Source organism: Branchiostoma belcheri, unplaced genomic scaffold (assembly GCF_001625305.1).
Source record: "Branchiostoma belcheri isolate BF01 breed outbred unplaced genomic scaffold, Haploidv18h27 scaffold181, whole genome shotgun sequence".
NCBI classification, from domain to species: domain Eukaryota; kingdom Metazoa; phylum Chordata; class Leptocardii; order Amphioxiformes; family Branchiostomatidae; genus Branchiostoma; species Branchiostoma belcheri.
In genome coordinates this window covers 134,107-152,105 of record NW_017803280.1, presented here as the reverse complement: position 1 = coordinate 152,105, position 17,999 = coordinate 134,107, and the positions used below count along the sequence as shown (strand labels likewise).

General features: G+C 41.1%; 1 protein-coding gene across 3 annotated transcripts; it reads right to left on the bottom strand.

Moving 5' to 3' along the window:
• Positions 1–428: 428 nt before the first annotated feature.
• On the bottom strand, positions 429–16,941 carry LOC109467557 (beta-1,4 N-acetylgalactosaminyltransferase 1-like). Of its 3 annotated transcripts, none has more exons than XM_019765582.1 (14): positions 16,882–16,941; positions 12,771–12,847; positions 11,092–11,268; positions 10,442–10,561; positions 9,277–9,383; positions 8,877–8,932; positions 8,290–8,470; positions 8,055–8,146; positions 7,057–7,242; positions 6,071–6,211; positions 3,497–3,617; positions 2,938–3,045; positions 1,432–1,630; positions 429–873 (listed from the first exon to the last, which is right to left on the bottom strand). In XM_019765582.1, exons 2-14 carry the CDS (start codon positions 12,833–12,835, stop codon positions 723–725), a joined length of 1,704 nt encoding a protein of 567 aa, XP_019621141.1. In that variant the 5' UTR covers positions 12,836–12,847; positions 16,882–16,941; the 3' UTR covers positions 429–722. The 3 variants fall into 3 exon arrangements, with proteins under 3 accessions (XP_019621141.1, XP_019621139.1, XP_019621140.1); XM_019765580.1 differs by having other exon boundaries at positions 7,057–7,247; positions 8,060–8,146; XM_019765581.1 differs by lacking the exon at positions 16,882–16,941 and adding an exon at positions 16,086–16,108 and having other exon boundaries at positions 7,057–7,247; positions 8,060–8,146.
• Positions 16,942–17,999: the final 1,058 nt, after the last annotated feature.

The following is a 17,999-nucleotide window of genomic DNA, read 5'->3' as shown; positions in this document are numbered from 1 at the left end:
AACAAATATCAGTCTCAGCAAAGACAGTTGAAATTTAGATTTTTATAGTTTAGGTGATTACAAATGTATGGCCTTTTACTGATTGGGCAAGTTTACTGTTCAATCAGCAAAAAAGAAATACTCAATCCAAGCTAAACGTATTCATTTCGAATTCCGAAAGCAAATATTATGCAAACATTAGCAAAATGTTAATTTTACAAAGTACAATTTCTACTAGCGCATGTGCTTAGTGATCCCTAGGTTTCATTATATGGATCAATTTTAAGAGGGCGGACGTTCTAAACCTCTGGAACATGCATGAGGGCTTGCATTCGTTATTTCGGATGGTGACGTGAAGCCTCATACATGCAAGCAGTGCAGTGGCAGCTTGATGTTGCTATGACATGCCCGTAGCCAGGGGAGGGGGGTCGGACGAACCCCCACAAAGGTCCACTTTTTGGTCCACTTTTTATCTAAAGGTCCATGATTTTTCTTTAAAAGATGGACTGTTTCGTGTCACCAGCGACACTAGAATCCTAGAAAAACTGCTCACTTTGTCATTGGAAAAGTTATCTCTGTTTTTTTTATTTGTAATCCTCTAAAAAAGGCAGGAAATGCCATTTCAGAAGGTTCATTTTTCAACATTTCCCGGGGGAGCATGCTTCCGGACCCTCCAAGGAACCTCGTGCCTTCGGCGTTCGCCTAGCGCCTACGGGCATGTATGAAGTGTCTAGCTAAATTTCTCAGTCTTCATCTTTTCCGTGGACGAATCCGTGGAGTGAGTGACTCTCATTTAGCAGCCCCTTAAGAAAAGACCAGCCTTCCTTCTCTCTTCTGTCTTTTACTTGCTGCGGGGTGTTTGGGTCTCTCAAGCTCTGTAGAAGCGTCAAATTCCTGGAAACGATAAAGAAAAGAAGCTGACTTACAATGTAGGAAGATGCTTGATATACCATGTCATAACACCCGATTCTCTCATAAATCAATAATTTGCAATTGAATTATTATAACAATACTAATATCATCTACTGAATACTAAAATATTCAAAAAAATACGTCAAAATGATGTCTATATCTAAAGATATTTCATGTTATCTATCATGACATTGTTGCTACATAATCTTATTCAACAATTTATCAAATTAGTGGTTCTGAAGCCGTTCAGATATTGGCAAAAAGACACTCCCTCACCCGGACTATGTGGGCATGGGGTCGTCTAAATCGGTTAGTCAATTAAATTAAATTGTTTTTTATTGCAAATTCATGCCCGAGGGCTAATTGCAAGTACAGAAGAAACATTTGGCAAGTACATATAAGAACAGGCAAATTGATAGACAAAGAACTACTGCTAAACTCCTAAAAGCTACTGTGTATGACTTCTTTTTTTAAGGCAGAGGAACAAAAGATCCCGCTTTGTCTGTTTTCTGATTTAAGAAGCAAAGTGAAAAACCTTACCTTGGATATTTGACTCCTACACAGGTGAGATTGTCTCGGAACAGGTGATGTCTGATCCGCATGTTACGGTAGGCCCTGTCAGTAACTCGGTACTGCTGATACAGTTTGTCGTCCAAGCCTTCTGTGGTTTTGTTGTGGCCGACGATGATGTTACTACAGACCGCTATACGTAACCTTCCTAGCCCGGCGGTAAAGAACTCTACATGAATTGGGAGAAAATAAGAAAAAAACTTTTGTTATGAATGCATAAGCATATATATCATGATGATAATATATGATAATATATAATGTATTTTTTTTTATTCCAACATGTAATCACCAGACGTGGTGACGGCACACTCAAGTTTTTTCAACTTATATTAATGCCGCCACCAACACGGGACAAATACATGACAGGACAATACTCATTTACACCTGATCGAAGTGAGGAAAGTCGTGTAAAGTGTCTTTCCCAAGGGCACAAGATCGGTGGCATGTCAGGACTCGAACCCGGGACCTCTAGGATCCGAGTCGCGCACTCTACCGCTACGCCACACGACCCCACTGAATGACCCCAATTAATGTATTTAATAATATATTATGATGAAAATATATGATGATATATAATGTATTTAATAATATATGACGATGATGACTATAATATATGGATATTGCGTTATAATGTATGATAAGGGAGGCAATGTACACTTATTTGTTTTTTTGTAATAAAAAATGTAACGCAGTTATACATGTCTAACAGGTCATTACTTTGTGTATATATTTAGAAATGTAAATTCCCACTTGGCCATTGCACCAGTTTGACAACTTAACTAAGATATGCATTTGTATATATACATATATATGCATGCAGTGGAAAATGAAAAACATTTTGTTAGCCAATGTTCTCACTATGAGACCGACAGAAACAGATTATTTCAGACAGTTACCAAAATTTCTCCATACTTGCAACATTTAGAAGATCACCAAATGACTACGTGTCTACTAAGATCACAAAACCTATCATTATGCAGAATGTGGGACTATTCATTATCCACTGCCTTCAAAGAAGAAGTCAAACCTCATAATAGCTAGCGTAGTATTACATGTAGTAATATAAGTTTTTTCAGACAAGTAGTTGTCTGTCTACTATCATTGTATTATACCGAATAGTGTCTTTGACTGTGAAAGCAATTAGCCTTTGGGCATGATTTTGCAAATAAAGATTATAATATAGTAGCATTTGTATATATACATTTATATTATGCCATTACGTTTCATACCAAAATACATTAACGCTTACATATACACTATGCCACCGTAGTCCCCGACCCTCGGGCATGAGGATGGGACTAGATAAGATTAAGGTAATGCATTATGTGACACAACCATTGGCAGATGTTCGCAAATACCACATACTGAAATCAAAGAAAATGTAGTGCCAGAGTAACCATACATCAGTACGCCGGCTACTATACTATCATGTACGACACTGTAAGTTGAAAGATTATTAAAAACTTCTATTTGTACCTTGATGTCCCAGCCGGCTTTGCGCTACGTGAGGATCGAATCCGATGGCCTTGACCTCCGCCGTGGAAGCAAGAAAGAAATTCTCCGTATGGTCAACAGCGTAGCAGCCTAGAGAATACATGCAACACATGTTTAGAGTGAAAACTTTTGGTCCAACACAAAAAGGGTGATGGGCCCTGATGTATATGGCCTCCTTTAACCCTCTCAAGAAATAGTCTTGTTCAGTGTCAAAAATCCTTACAATGATCCTTACCCTTCATTGAACCGCGACGGGGGCCGACATCGTCTAACATATATCTTTGACCCAGTGTTGACGTCACATGACAAGAAGCCATGTGACAAGCTTCACTGGGTCAGTCTACTGAGGAAGACCAGAGTGACTGGTCGAAAGCTCTAGGTGAGATAACTTTTTTGTGTTGGACCAAAAGTTTAACTCTAAACATGTAGCTACCAACCCAGATGAACTTTCATGATAGTATAAATGCAACACATATTCAAAAGTTCAAAGCCTGAAAGCAGGTTTGGGGAAAAAAGGCAATATAAAGAAGACAATATTCACCTGGAAATCCAGTCACACTGTGATACCAGCCGCGTAGCTTCTCGTAACACGCATGTGTGGAGTTTCCCAACACGCGGATGGTAGTGGCGAACATCTCCAGATCTTCATACACCCCGCCAACCTGTGATGATCCAATACAACATAAGACCACACCAATTTAATTTGTTGTTTCTCGGATTTTTTCAGAAAAAAAATATGAAGCGACAGGGCGGAAAAAAAGGCCAAGGCACCCCATGATAGCCGGAAATGTTACAATACGAGCCATGAAGTGAACATACCAGGCTGGTTTATAATCAAAACAATAGATTTTGAACTTTTAATTAAACAAGATTGCATTGTTACATTGAAAAACTTTAAGAACTAGGAAGAAAAGGACTCTCTTCAACCGTTGGGGCCAAAATATAAATATGAGCATTTTGTAGTTAATTTAGAACCAACAAAAATTATTTCTTTTTGCAAATCAGAAAAAGAGGACAGGGCGATCCGAGAAGCAATAAATTAAATTGGTGTGGCCTAACTTAAAATTATAACCAGACTTTGTACGATTAGAGCAGAGCAGTAGAATACTAGTACTTTGATTCGAATTGCAGGTCTACGCAATTTATTATTACCTTCTTTGTCCAAACAATTATGTCATTAAGGAATTAACGGCAGTAGGCACACATGTGGTCTGCTACATTTAATGAATGCCCATAATTACTCTCCGATGGCAATGATGTTGTCGTCTTTAATGAAACTTCTATGTAAATGCAAATGTCCCACAGTCTTTTAATCAAAGGCTATATATAGTGGCAATGGATTGACCATTAACGCCACCAGATTTCTAGTCAAATTGAAGGGATATTTTATTTTATAATTCTTCTAATCATAACCGAAGACTAATTGCATGTGTCAAAAACATTAGGCCAAACCGACTTCATTTTATGGATGACATCCTCTGAAGACCCCCAAACTAGTGGGCGTGGGCGAATATAAGAATCCCTGCCAAAAATAAAAAATACTACTAAACCACAGAAATACAAAGTTGGTATTGTGAATTTGCGACAGTACACAGCGACGTATTATGGCGCATGCTGACCATTTGCGGATTTTTTTAATCGGCCCTGCATGCACTGTGTTCTTTAGTCGTAGAGCTTGGGTGCCATCCTCCATAGTTACCGCCGGCTCTACATTGTCGCTAACTACCATGGACTACCAAGGCCTAGAGCCAGGCCAGAGCCTCTGAGGACGTGATCTTTGTCTTCGTCAGAAGGACTATGAAATTGTCTCGCCGGAGTGTGGGGAACTGCGGAATTTGCGATATAACTCTGGAAGGCATGATTCGACGTCCATGATTTTTGGCAGGCATATTACCGCTGTTGAGGCCAAAGTCAAGTACAAGTTTCGGCTTCGTGGGGGGTCCGTGCGTCACGTTAGTGCACCTTTTGTGTTTGTGGCTTGTTAGCAAGATAACTCAAGTATTTGTAAAATGTTGATTATAATTCTTGGTGTGGTGCTTACTATTGTCGGGACCAAGGTTAAGTTCGTTACTGAGCTTCGTGGGGGGTTTCGTTGTGACTACAGGGGGCATTTTGTTAATTTTTCTTGTGAGCAGGATAACTTTTGTATGTGTGGATGGAAGTTAATGAAATTTGAATGTTACTGTGGTGGTCTCCAAGATTGAGTTCAAAGATGAGAGTCGTGGAGGTCGTTATGTCCCCGTAATAGGACCTTTTGTGTTTAGAAATCCCCACCTACATCTGCTTGGAGACAGCCGACAGCTGGATATAGCCAGGGAACCCCATAATGGGATGGGATCAAATGACGTTACATTGAGGGATTGTACTATAACTTCAGCAGGGGGAGGATAGGTTGGACATATGTCAGGTTATTTTCTACGGCCACACCAAGTAATTGCTATGGATGACGTCCCTGGAGACCTTAAATCTAATTACCTTAAATTTAAGGCAAGCGTGCAATAAAAACACGAAGGGCCGAAAAACGAGATGCCTAGATTTGGAATATACTAACTGTAGAAGTACAAATGTTAGGACACAAAGAACACAAGAAACAAGTCTTCTATTTGTCATAAAGACAAATTAACAAAACAGCAGTAGTCACCCTGTTCTGATTCTTTCCTTTATAACATCTTCTCTTATTGTATTTTGCGGCGCTGTCGTGACACTTTCAACACAGTAAGAATTTCTTGAAGGTTTTTTTTCCAGTAACAGTCCAAACTCAAATAACGTGGGGGGGGGCTAACACGGGTGACGACGCATCTGTATAATCTGCGGCAAACCGTTTCAGGGTGTTCTGTACCATAAAAATAGTACAGAGATTCTTTTGTTCTTTAGACCAAATTGATTATTAAAAAGAGTGAAGAATACGCATGTTAATTTCTCTAGAACGATGTACCTCTGACGAAGACATGAGATCTCCGACCTCTAGTTTTATTTGAGAACGGGCGAAAATCAATGCGAGCGTGGATGTCATCCAAAAATTAAGGCGGTGTGGCCTAAAGGTTAAAAAATAGGGAATATACATGTACAACTACAGTCTGATTAACTATAAGGTGTATTGTAATGCATGGCTTACCACGTGAAAGTCTGTTCTGTCCAGCAGAGCAACGAGGACTTCCAGCTTCGTGTAGGGCTTGAGATAATGGTCATCATCCATGTACAGGAAGTACTCTGTAGTCACCTGTGACAGCCCCAGGTTCCGACCAGCGAAAAAACCCTACCAAGAGATAAACAACTGGTAAAAAAACATAGATGCAGATACGACATAATGTAACCCAACACAGAGTGTCTGTTACAGCACCAGTTACCATGGTGACAGCTCTCTGGACCCGGTCACTGACGAAGAGAAGTAGTTGTGTTTGGAAAGGAAGAAAAACTGAGCAAAAGCAATTAGCTTTTCTTAATCCTAGTCCTGCTGGCTTTTGTACACAACATTTTTCAATAATTTCATGTGTTTTTTTTGTCCTGCGGTGGCATATTTACTTCCCCATTCGTTGCGTTTCGCTGCGGTGGGATGCGTTGCACCAGAAATACCCTCATCATCATCATCATCATCATCATGCCTCCGGATGATAAAGTTACTCCAGTATCTCTATCAGTATTGTCCTATCTCTCATAGCGGACACTAGTACAGTCCCTGCGAGACCAGTGTCTCTCTCTAATATGAACAAAAGTGTTAGTATAAGGACGTCCCACTCTACGTCTCCCAGTAGGAAGCCACTGTACTAGTCTACCAGCTGGTTCGTTACTACGAACAACATGCCCTGCCAGGGCAAGTCTACGTCGTCGGACTACAGACGAAATAGGCGGGAGAGAGCCATAGAGTTGTTTGTTTGTTTGTTTGTTTGTTTGTTTGTTTGTTTGTTTGTTAGATGTTGTCTCCATGAAACATTATACACTGTTCTTAACATTCTTGTATATGTACCATCTAGTTTCTTGCTCTGGGCAGCATTCATACCCCCAAATCGTACACATACAGGGTGCTGTATAGATTGTACTGTACGTGCAACCCACATATATATGGGTCCCGCAAGACAAATTAATAATGACAAAGAAGACTACCTTGAACTGTGGCATCAGGTAGTGATCAGTGTACTTGTCCTGGAAGCTCTCGAACTTTTGGGACGGGGTGTCGTCTGCAACAATGACCCTTGTTCCAGGATACAGGTCTGCTACCGATCTCACCAACCGTCTGAGATTGCTGTACCGGAGGAACGTCTTCACTACTACACTGACTCTGTCCCGGATCGCACCTGTAGTTTCAAAGCAATTTTCCCACATAAACATTTTAATAACTCATCAAATTCCAGCTTCAAGCTCGGCTATTCATTTTTCAAAGAGGTTAGAACAGCAGCCTTGGTATCAAATAACAAGTATATCATAGTAGTATAATGATAAGAAAGTTCATTACAAATACATGACCAGAGCTAATTGCCGTTACAAGCAACATGTATGAAGAAAGAAAATACAATGGTATGTGGGACTACGTCTAACATTATACTATATTCTACAAAATACATGTACTGGTTTTGCTGGGTTTGACTTCTTCTTTTTAGACAATGGAAGACGAATTTACCCACTTCTTCTATAATATGTGGGCATATAAGTCTATGGTATAGTGATCAGCAACTGGAAATAGTCATAACAAGTAAAATCTGAGATTTTATACCTCCGGGCTTTTTATTGTATATTTTTATATAGGGTTTGAAACAAAGAATTTATCGAGACCAGACACCCCTCTGTGTGAGGGGTCATATACGTGGACCAGACCGAGAATAGCTTAAACACGCCAAAGGTCAACGGTCGCGACCACTTTCACGCTCAAAGGGGTGTTTTGGGGCCATCAAAAGGCACCATTTTCACACCCGAAAACACATATACAATAAAAACAAAAGAACGTGCATCATCTGCAGCACAATAGCAAAACATATACCGAGTCTCAAAAGAATCCGTCCACCCAAACGCGAGAAACAGCTGCGAACATGAAAATCTAAATCTGTCACAAAACCCTTCCGCGGAAGGATGTCTCGTCCCCCGGAGGTAAAAAGATAAGGAAACACTGTACCTGATCCTTGTTCATATAGCCACGGTATTAGACGATGGCGTATGTGAATCGGTATGGTGACGCTGAATTTCTTATACTGTACTTTCACTGAAAGATGAAATAAAGAACAAACCGTAAATAACAATTGCGACACAACCGATACATACATGACAGCTTGTTTCATGGAAATAATGCATGAGAATGTATTCATCATACCAAGGAGACAAAACTGCATTAATAAAAGAATTTACCTAGATCAAATGCGTTGGTGTCAAACACAGTGTTTTGGTACACAATTCGTCGAAGCTGTCTATTTAACAGGAGTGGTTTTGATGTCTGGATGGTCATGACACTGGTGTCTTCTCCTAGAACATCGACGTTAGATACATTGGCAATCCGTCTGAAAATCCCCTTTTCACACTGAAGTTTTACCTGTAAAAGACAAAAAAGCGTTGTTGCGAGTGTTCAGTTACACCATGGTACCAAGGTATGACTGCTGGCAAGGCCTTTTTTCGCCGACCATTGGCATTTGATGTGATAACACCAACCTTCTCTCAACCGGGACGAGGGGCGGTACCGACTTCCGACGAACTTTGACCCAGTGCTGACATCATACGTGCGGCAAAATCACGTGTCTATCTCACTTTTGCTGATGAAGACCAGGAGATTCAGTCGAAAATTCCGGTAACTCGAATTTTCTTGAGAGTGAGAACACGTTCAGTTTCCTTTCCATTATGTAATTCATATGACCATTTATGCTAATGAAGAGAGTAGTTGTTTTTCCACACGTTGCTCCATATATTCATGTATAGTTATAACTAGGAAGTTTTTAACTCACCGTTTGTACTGCGTTGGTGATAATGGCCTTTGATGGAAACCAGCTAATTCGAAGGCCTGAAAATATTTCAAAAACAATTTAATTATCAATAAATTTAAAAAAAATTCATATATTTGTCATATTCATTCTAAAAGAAACATCAAATTATAAAGTCAACAGTTAAGTCACCGAAACGTCGGCTGTGAATAAAACACAGTGTAAAAAGAGTCTCTTTACTTAGTAATTAACTTAACAACTTGATGAAACTATATTCACGGGGATTGCTTTCTGTGTTTTGCATCCTGGTTCTAGGTAGGGTCCTTGATATCCAGTTATCACTTTATGTATATGATGTATACATAAATTTATACGAATGTGCCACAAAGGGAAAATAAAGCAGCATATAAGAAGATGATATTACCATCAAGCTGCACTGCCCTCAGCGGCCTGACGTAGACACCATGAGAGGGGTAGCTGATGGGCGACGATCCATCTACATAGTTTTGAACACTTTTTAACACTATTTTCCTGGAAAATATCAAAAGGGGATACACATCAATGACAAAGCCTCGCTCTAAACATCAAGACAGTCAATAATGCATCTATAATACAAGAGTTCCACTACCTCATACCTTCGCCAAATGATATAAACCCTTCCGGTTGACGAATTATACCATCTTAATCATTGATTTCACAAATAAGAGCCTCATTTGCATGGATTACATATTAAGTTGATCATATTTTCCACCCAATGACAGTCTTATCTTAACAAAAAAAGGCTATTCAGGCACTTAAATGGCCGATGTACACTAGTATTAGTAAGATGTACATGTATTTTACTTCCCAGGACGGAAGTATTGTTTTGAGTGGCTGAGCTGTTGGTCTATTTGTCCGAAGAGATTCTACACTTAGGTTGACAGCACGTTGATGAGAGAAAACTAGCAGGAAGAATAAAAAACGATCAGAAGGCCAGACACAGGAAATTAGGTAAACTTGAACGCCTCAGAATCTGGCCAGGGTCCAACAAGAACTAGTGGCCATTATTCGAAAATTTAAGCTACGATCACAACCCGTCGTACGTGCTTCTGCGTGCTGTCTACGTGCAAAAACGTGGGCAAACGTAGGGCATCCGTGCGTGGTGAGTACTGCCTCCGTACGGAATCCTACGGATTTGGGAGCACGCAGACACACCGTAGAACTTTAATTGCATGTAAAACTTACGGTAAAGTGGCAATCGCACAGAGACCGAACGTTGTAAGCACGTACAACTCACTTACCACTTGCGCAACGTACGATGCACGCAACCGCTCACGGCCAGACTTGATGTGCAGACCACACTATTACACCTTGCGCAACCGTGCATGCGAGTGACGTGCGTAGACGCCACTCCTTCCCCGCGTTTTCAGAAAAAAACGTAGCAGACATAGCCTCCCAAAAAACGTACGGACAAAAAGCACGTACGGTGGGTTGTGACCGGGGCTTTAGGAAGCCGGCGATTGCATAAAATTTCTTGTTAGTACATAAAACTTCTTGTTAGTACATTAACATGCCGTTAGGTCAATAAATGCGTGTAATTTGGTGCTCACCTTCGTTCGTATCTCTGTAAACATTTCTCCTGGTTCCGTAGCCTTATAGTCCACTGCTTTGGTGTGTAAAAATCCTTATGCCAAAATCCGACGCACTCGCACGGTTTTTCTCCTATAAGTCTGAAATGTTAATATAAAACATGAAATATCATATTTGTTAAAATGTTCATATCTTTTCAGCTTAAGCTTCCCGAAACAATTATAATAAAACGACAAAGGGAATGTCTTTTCTTTTACTTCTTGTTGTGGCCTTAAAATGTAATGCAAATAGAAATAGCTTCGTTCGTCACCACATAAGCGTCCCAGTCCATGACTTTCACACTTCCCAGAATGCCTAGTAAAGATCACGGATATGACGTAAGAAGCGGATATACGTAATGTGCGAGTAGGTGAGTCTTCGGTAGAAGGTAGAACGATAGAAGGTACGTCATTTTCTCTAATTCCAACAAAAATGCAATTATGGCATGCACTTTGTACTTGATAAATAATCCAAAATAATATTAGTTGACCAGTTTGTCGATAGAACTTGTTCGAAATATCACATCGAGGAAGGGGGAGGGGGTGGTCATACGTCATATCCGTAATCTTTACTAGGCATTATGGGAAGTGTGAAAAAGTCATGAATGATGTCAACAATGCTCAGTACTCACCCTGTATATACAGGGGTGGACGGTAGAGGGCGCTCTTCGTCATTTTTTAACGGCCGTAGTATTGCCCGGGCTGTGTAGCCTGGGGGGACTCTGGATTGTTCCACATCAACTGTTTTCGTGTAAACATTGACGTAACATGACGGGGACAACAGCCAGCAGTCCAGGTACACAAGCATGCTGTAGGCGTAACAAAGAACAGTCAAAAATATGATAATTTCGTGGAAAATGCAACAACGTAATGCTTCAATTGCATAATAGCTTTGATCACTTAACAATGTAGGACAATAAGCTACACTATGACACTTTGCACTATGGGATACGACTATGTACTTGTACAAAATTTCTAACAATTAGGCCACACCAATTTAATTTCTTGGTTAACGGATTTTTCTAGAAAAATAATGGAGCGGGCGGGCGTAAAAAAGAATAATAAAAACAGGCCTAGGCATCCTATTATGGCCCAAAATGGTACGATAGAAGCCATGAAGTCAACACACCAGGCTGGTTCAAAATTTAAACAATTAACATTTGCATGAGCATTTTGCAGTTGATTCTGATTTTTATTTTTTTGCAAATCAGCAAAAAAAGAAGCGGGCGAATACGTTAACCAACAAATTAAATTGGTGTGGCCTTGGTAAGCATTTTTTTTATTCTTCCATATACATATTGTAGGTCCATATTCTTAGTGTTTAATCTGTACACTAAGAATTTGGGCCTTTTATATGTTGAATGTATTTCTGACATAGACAAATATACATAATATGTCCTATTCATACCATAGTACATTTGACTTTCAGTTAGGAAATAATATTTATCCTCTAACAGTTCTAAAAGATATATATTATATCAATATTTAATTGCCTTAGTTGAGTGCACTAGTGCCGAACTTACAAAACTCAGCAAAACCTTTCAATGGACAAGAAAGGATAATATTAAATAGTTTTAGCGAAATAAAAAGCAGAACTTGAAATAACACCTTCATATGCAGGTTAGTGCAGGTAAAATTTTAGCTGTGCAGGTATTTCTGATGTGTACCTGCACCTAACCTGCACTGGTCCATGTACTGGGTATATGCAGGTTAGTGCAGGTAAAATTGGAGCTGTGCAGGTATTTCTGATGTCTACCTGCACCTAACCTGCACCTAACCTGCACTGGTCCATGTACTGGGTATATGCAGGTTAGTGCAGGTAAAATTCGGAGCTGTGCAGGTATTTCTGATGTCTACCTGCACCTAACCTGCACTGGTCCATGTACTGGGTATATGCAGGTTAGTGCAGGTAAAATTGGAGCTGTGCAGGTATTTCTGATGTGTACCTGCACCTAACCTGCACTGGTCCATGTACTGGGTATATGCAGGTTAGTGCAGGTAAAATTGGAGCTGTGCAGGTATTTCTGATGTCTACCTGCACCTAACCTGCACTGGTCCATGTACTGGGTATATGCAGGTTAGTGCAGGTAAAATTGGAGCTGTGAAGGTGATGTCAACCTGTACCTAATTAACCTGCCCTGAGCCATGTCCAGGGTTTACATATACTTGCAGGTGTATGTGGATTTTTTTAAAATTTTATTTGCTACATTTAATGTAGCTGTAAGTATAATAAAATCATGTGCTCAATGTTCCCTCCACTCACAGAAAAGGATTTCGAGCTATGAACAGGCATGACTACATGTACACGTACCTTCCCGTGACGAAGGAAATCAGAGATGCCATAAACAGCTTTTTATCGCCCGCTGTGGCTGTCATCGCTGCATGTCTCTGTGGAAAAAATGACAGTATTGATCATATTTCGGTTAACCCTTAACACACACACACACAGACACACGCAGACACATACACAGACACACACACGTGCACACACTCAGACACACACACAAAGACAGACACACACACACACACACAATGACACACACACACAGAGCCACACACACACACACACACACACACACAGACAAACAGGCACACATACACACGGACAGACACACACACACAGACACGTACACACGGTCAGACAGATATACATACACACGAACAGACACACACAGAGACACACACATACACACAGACGCACACACACACTCAGACACACACATGCACACAGACACACGCACACACACACACACAGACACACAGTATCGATCATATTTCGGTTGACACATACACAGAGAGCCATATACATGATCCTGACAAATAAATGACTCCGACACTACTTCCAATACCTGAGACAAGGGGTGGGAGGGGCCGTGGTGATGTGGGAACTAAACCTATCATAACCCCAATCGTAAGTGTCATCCTCTAGCCCTGAACAATGATCCCAACTCTAACTCGAATACCAACCCTAACCATAACCCTAGCCCTAAACACCTGACCTCTCGTGTGTGGCAGCTCAAGGATTTGTCTCAACACCGGGTCCTAATCGTTTGAGACTTCAAACGTATCAAATGACCGAATACCAATCGTTTTAACCCTGTACAAACGACGTATTCACGTAACAACTGTAGCCTTGGGGAGTCAAGGACAGAAAGAACAGCTCGCAAGCCTACTTCGGTGACCCTGACAGGACATGTACATGTATTGCCAAAGGAGTCTGTCTCATGCCCGTAGCCAGGGGGGTTCGGGGGGTTCGGAAGAACCCCCCACAAGGCTCAAAGGTCCACTTTTTGGTCCACTTTTTATGTAAAGGTCCACTTTTTGGTCCACTTTTTATGTAAAGGTCCAAGATTTTTCTTGAAAAGATGGACTGGAATCGTAGAAAAACTGCTCCCTTTGTCATTGAATAAAAATTTATCTCTGATTTTTTTTTGGAAATCCTCTCAAAAATGCACGAAATGCCGTTTTAGAAGGTTCATTTTTCAAAATTTTCCGGGGGAGCATGCCCCCGGACCTCCCTAGGAACCTCGCACCTTCGGTGCTCGCCTCGCGCCTACGGCGCTCGTGGTCCCCTCAAGCAATGGGAAGAACCCCCCCATTCAAAATCCTGGCTACGGGCATGTGTCTACTTGTGTGCCGAGGTCATTCCAAGGTCGTTTGTTCCTTGAGACATACAAAAGGATTTACAACATTTCTGTGGCGTCGGTGGCGCAACGGTGAGAGCGCTGGACTCGGCACCGAGAGGTCCCGGGTTCGATACTCACCGTGGCCCGACGTTGTGCCCTTGGGAAAGGCACTTTACACGACTTCCCCACCTGTACGGTGGAGTGACGCCCACCGAGCCTCTTAGGCTATTTTTTTTTTTTTATATTCCGAAACATCACAAGACGTGGTGACAGCACACTCAAGTTTTTTCAACTTATATTAATGCCGTCACCAAAACAGGGGACAATACAATACTCATTTACACCTGAGATAAGTGAGGAAAGTCGTGTAAAGTGCCTTTCCCAAGGGCACAAGATCGGTGGCATGTCAGGACTCGAACCCGGGACCTTTGGTTCCGAGTCGAGAACGTTGCCGCTACGCCACACGACCCCACCTATCTTAGGCTAATTGTCTAACTGGATGCCAAAAACACCTTACGGATTTGGTGCGCCAATGTGTCAACATCAGCACATTTGCGACCAGGAGCCGTTAATTTTTTTTACAACATTTCTATCGACTCATATCAAGGAAATAATATATTTTACACTGAATCTCATGAGAAAAAAACTAAGTAATGGATTTCGTTAGCTTACCGGAGCATTTAACATGAGTTTTTTTACACATATTCTGTCCTGACCCGGAAGTTTAAACATGATCAGAGCGTGTCAGCAGTTATATATCAATAACAATGGCAAAATTGTCTTCAATAATGACAGGAAATATCAAATCATACACATCGGCGTTTGAACATGTTATCAAAGCGTCACAATTTTTGGGCTCCATACGTGAGTGTCAAATTGGAAGCCAGAAATTAGTATAGACCGTCTTCCTTGTTTGTTTTGTTTGTGCCTTTATTTATACTCGATGATATATATATCATATGTACACACGGACAGACACACACATATCGCCCCATTCAGCCATTGTGACTATAGGGGTTCAAATACCCCTTCGTGTGCAAGTTGGTGCAAGTAAATTTGGTGCTGTGCAACTAATTTTGGCTGGTGTGCACCGGTGCAAGTAAGCTTTATCCACTGATACTACCCGTAGATTTATCTAAGTCATCATACCTGTAACTATATCATCTCCCTTTTGGATATGAATTATATCTAGGAACACATATCGTGTCGGGAATATGAGCTATATGTAGCAACGGACGTTACAGAAGAAAAAAATATTTTGTTTTGAATCACGGTTCATTAGCTAGACTACACATATATACACGATACTATAGTTATAGTTACTGCATGTACTTTTAATTGTGTACCTATTATTTTTGAGGGGTGCAAGTATTTCTATTTTGGTGCAAGTAAATTGTGTTTTTTTTTTCATCTGCACCATTGCAAGTTGATTCCAAAATGTATTTCGACCCCTGCTGACTACAAAGCTGAGTTGTGTGGGGAGGGGTACACTTAGGAACATAATCTCCAAGGAATATAGCTGTCGTGGGGCGGACGATGTATATACAGGCGGCCAACATAAAGTCCCCTTGCCCCAGCGAATTAGCCTGGTATCCAGTCTTACGTGATTGGGGGTATTGGGGTGTTCGGGCAGGTTGTGTCTTCGGGGGCTCTAATAGCTTCCCCCGCCCAGTGCAACAGACCGTCCCGGTAGGAGTGTTACGCTAATCAGAGACAGTATGCTTGGGGATTTGGTTTCCCCCCAACACGATAGGGCTAATTAATCTCTCGTGAAACACTCACCGGGAAACCTATGTGAGGCGGGCGGGCCAGAGCTCTTACGGCCCCGACCACGATCAGACTGGACGCTACAGCGAATCTGCTTGGACAGTACAGGGACCACACGTTGTAAACATAATTACTAGTATCACAACAACAATCTGTACCACACGGAAACACGATTTATCCCTTGGGGAAAAGATAAGACTACAATTTGTAAACAAATCATAGAGACTACTCACCTGTTACTTTTGCACAACTCGATCATGTATGGATGGTTTTCTATGATAGAACAATAAATCCAAGAGGAAAAGTCAACAAAGCCAGTTAGCCTGTTAGTAAAGACTTGTCTAATCTGTTTATGAGGGCCTGCAAGGGGAGGGGGGTGTAGTGGTTACGAATTACGCAAAATTTTCGCCGCCTAGTACGAATTACGTTAAAGTCTCAGAACTGATTACGACTTTACGATTTGCGGCTAATGTCCTATTACGAATTACGTTGATTTTTGCGGAGGCTGCCTACGAATTACGAAGTCTAAAACGGCCTGATTACGCCTTACGAAAAAGGGCTTGCAGGCCCTCGTTTATGTCAGTTGGCAGTTGGCGAGCTCTGAAATGCTCAGCGTTACTTCCTCAACCTGAACAATGCAGACTTACGTATACAGTAGATCGTGTGAACGACATTTATTGCCGCTGGGCATATTTGACAGTAGAATACTGTCATAGTGTCAGAAAGGCCCGGCATTCCGATCCAGTCAGAAATGTAACGATCTTTCACGCCAAAATCTACAAGATTTATACTTGTAAAACCTATGACTTATTCTTAATTCCCCAATAACGCTAAATACGTGCAGACAACTTCAACAAATCCATTTCGTCAGAGGCGTGTACGTATGTGTTGGTAAGGTTGAAAGGTTGCACGTTTTTGTCACTAATAGTCTGATCTGACAACCTACTAGTATGAGAAATGTAAGATTTCAGAGAGTAAAATAAGATTAAATGTGACATAACTCCAGATCACAAGGAAACACGTACTCACCTTTGTCGGTCAATCCTGTAATCTCCAAGCAGATCTCTTTCGGTGGCAAAAGACAGTATCAAATTCGCCAGGCAGTATCCATTAGCCAGAGAAGGTCACCAGCCACCGACGGTGGGGGTAGCGACAAAAAAACGACCACATATAAAATGGTAACGATCATTCCCCCACAACCTCTGATTGGAGAGTAAAATCCTGTTGGTCTTGAATCTTGGATCATACGGCTTGGCGTCCGGTTGAACGGTGTGTGCATGACTATCGTGCCATGTTTCCTGACAGTTGCGTTGTCTGACACTATAAATTGTTGTCCCCAATGAGCTCAACAATGGAGAAGTGACCCTAGGCGGTAAGAGGGCAACACGCCTATATTTGACGCGCCTCGGGGCGGTAATTATTTAGAAACTATGAGGGAGGGTGCTACGTACATGGTGGGGTCGTGTAGCACAAGAGCATTCAGCTCAGAACCAAAAGGTCCCGGGTTCGAACCCTGCTATTAAAGTCACCAACCTTGTGCCTTTGGGAAAGGCACTTTACACAACTTTCCTCACTTAACTTAGGCCATGTTGATTTGATTATATGGATGACATCCTCCGGGAGCCCCAAAACTGATGCGCGCGTGCGAATAAAAAAAAAAGTTTTGCAAAAAAAAAATGTTGTTCTCATTATGAAATCTACGTGGTCATGAGGGTTGAGCAAATGGCACAGAATATGGTTTGGCGAAAAAGACAATTTCGTCTTTTTTCGTTTGATTTTGGCATTCTACGACATTGGTATAGTTTTTATTAATTTTTTGTGTAACTTATGGTATATTTTTGCTCATTTTGCAACTGCTTTGTACGATTTACAGTATGGTTGAAAACTTTTTTTTTTGGAAACGGCCGAAAATTCATGCGCGCGCGGATGTCATCCATATAATCAAATCAACATGGCCTTAGGTGAAAATGAGTATTCCTTATCATGATCGTGGGCATTGAAAAGAACCCCCCCCCCCAAAAAAAAAAAAAACATCTGCCGTAATCAAGGCATTGTCTAGGTGTCAAAGGTCATTTTTTTGGCGTTTACAGTCACTGATTTGATATCATTTCATTCGAATTGAGTTGGGTATGTATATTTATAGAAAA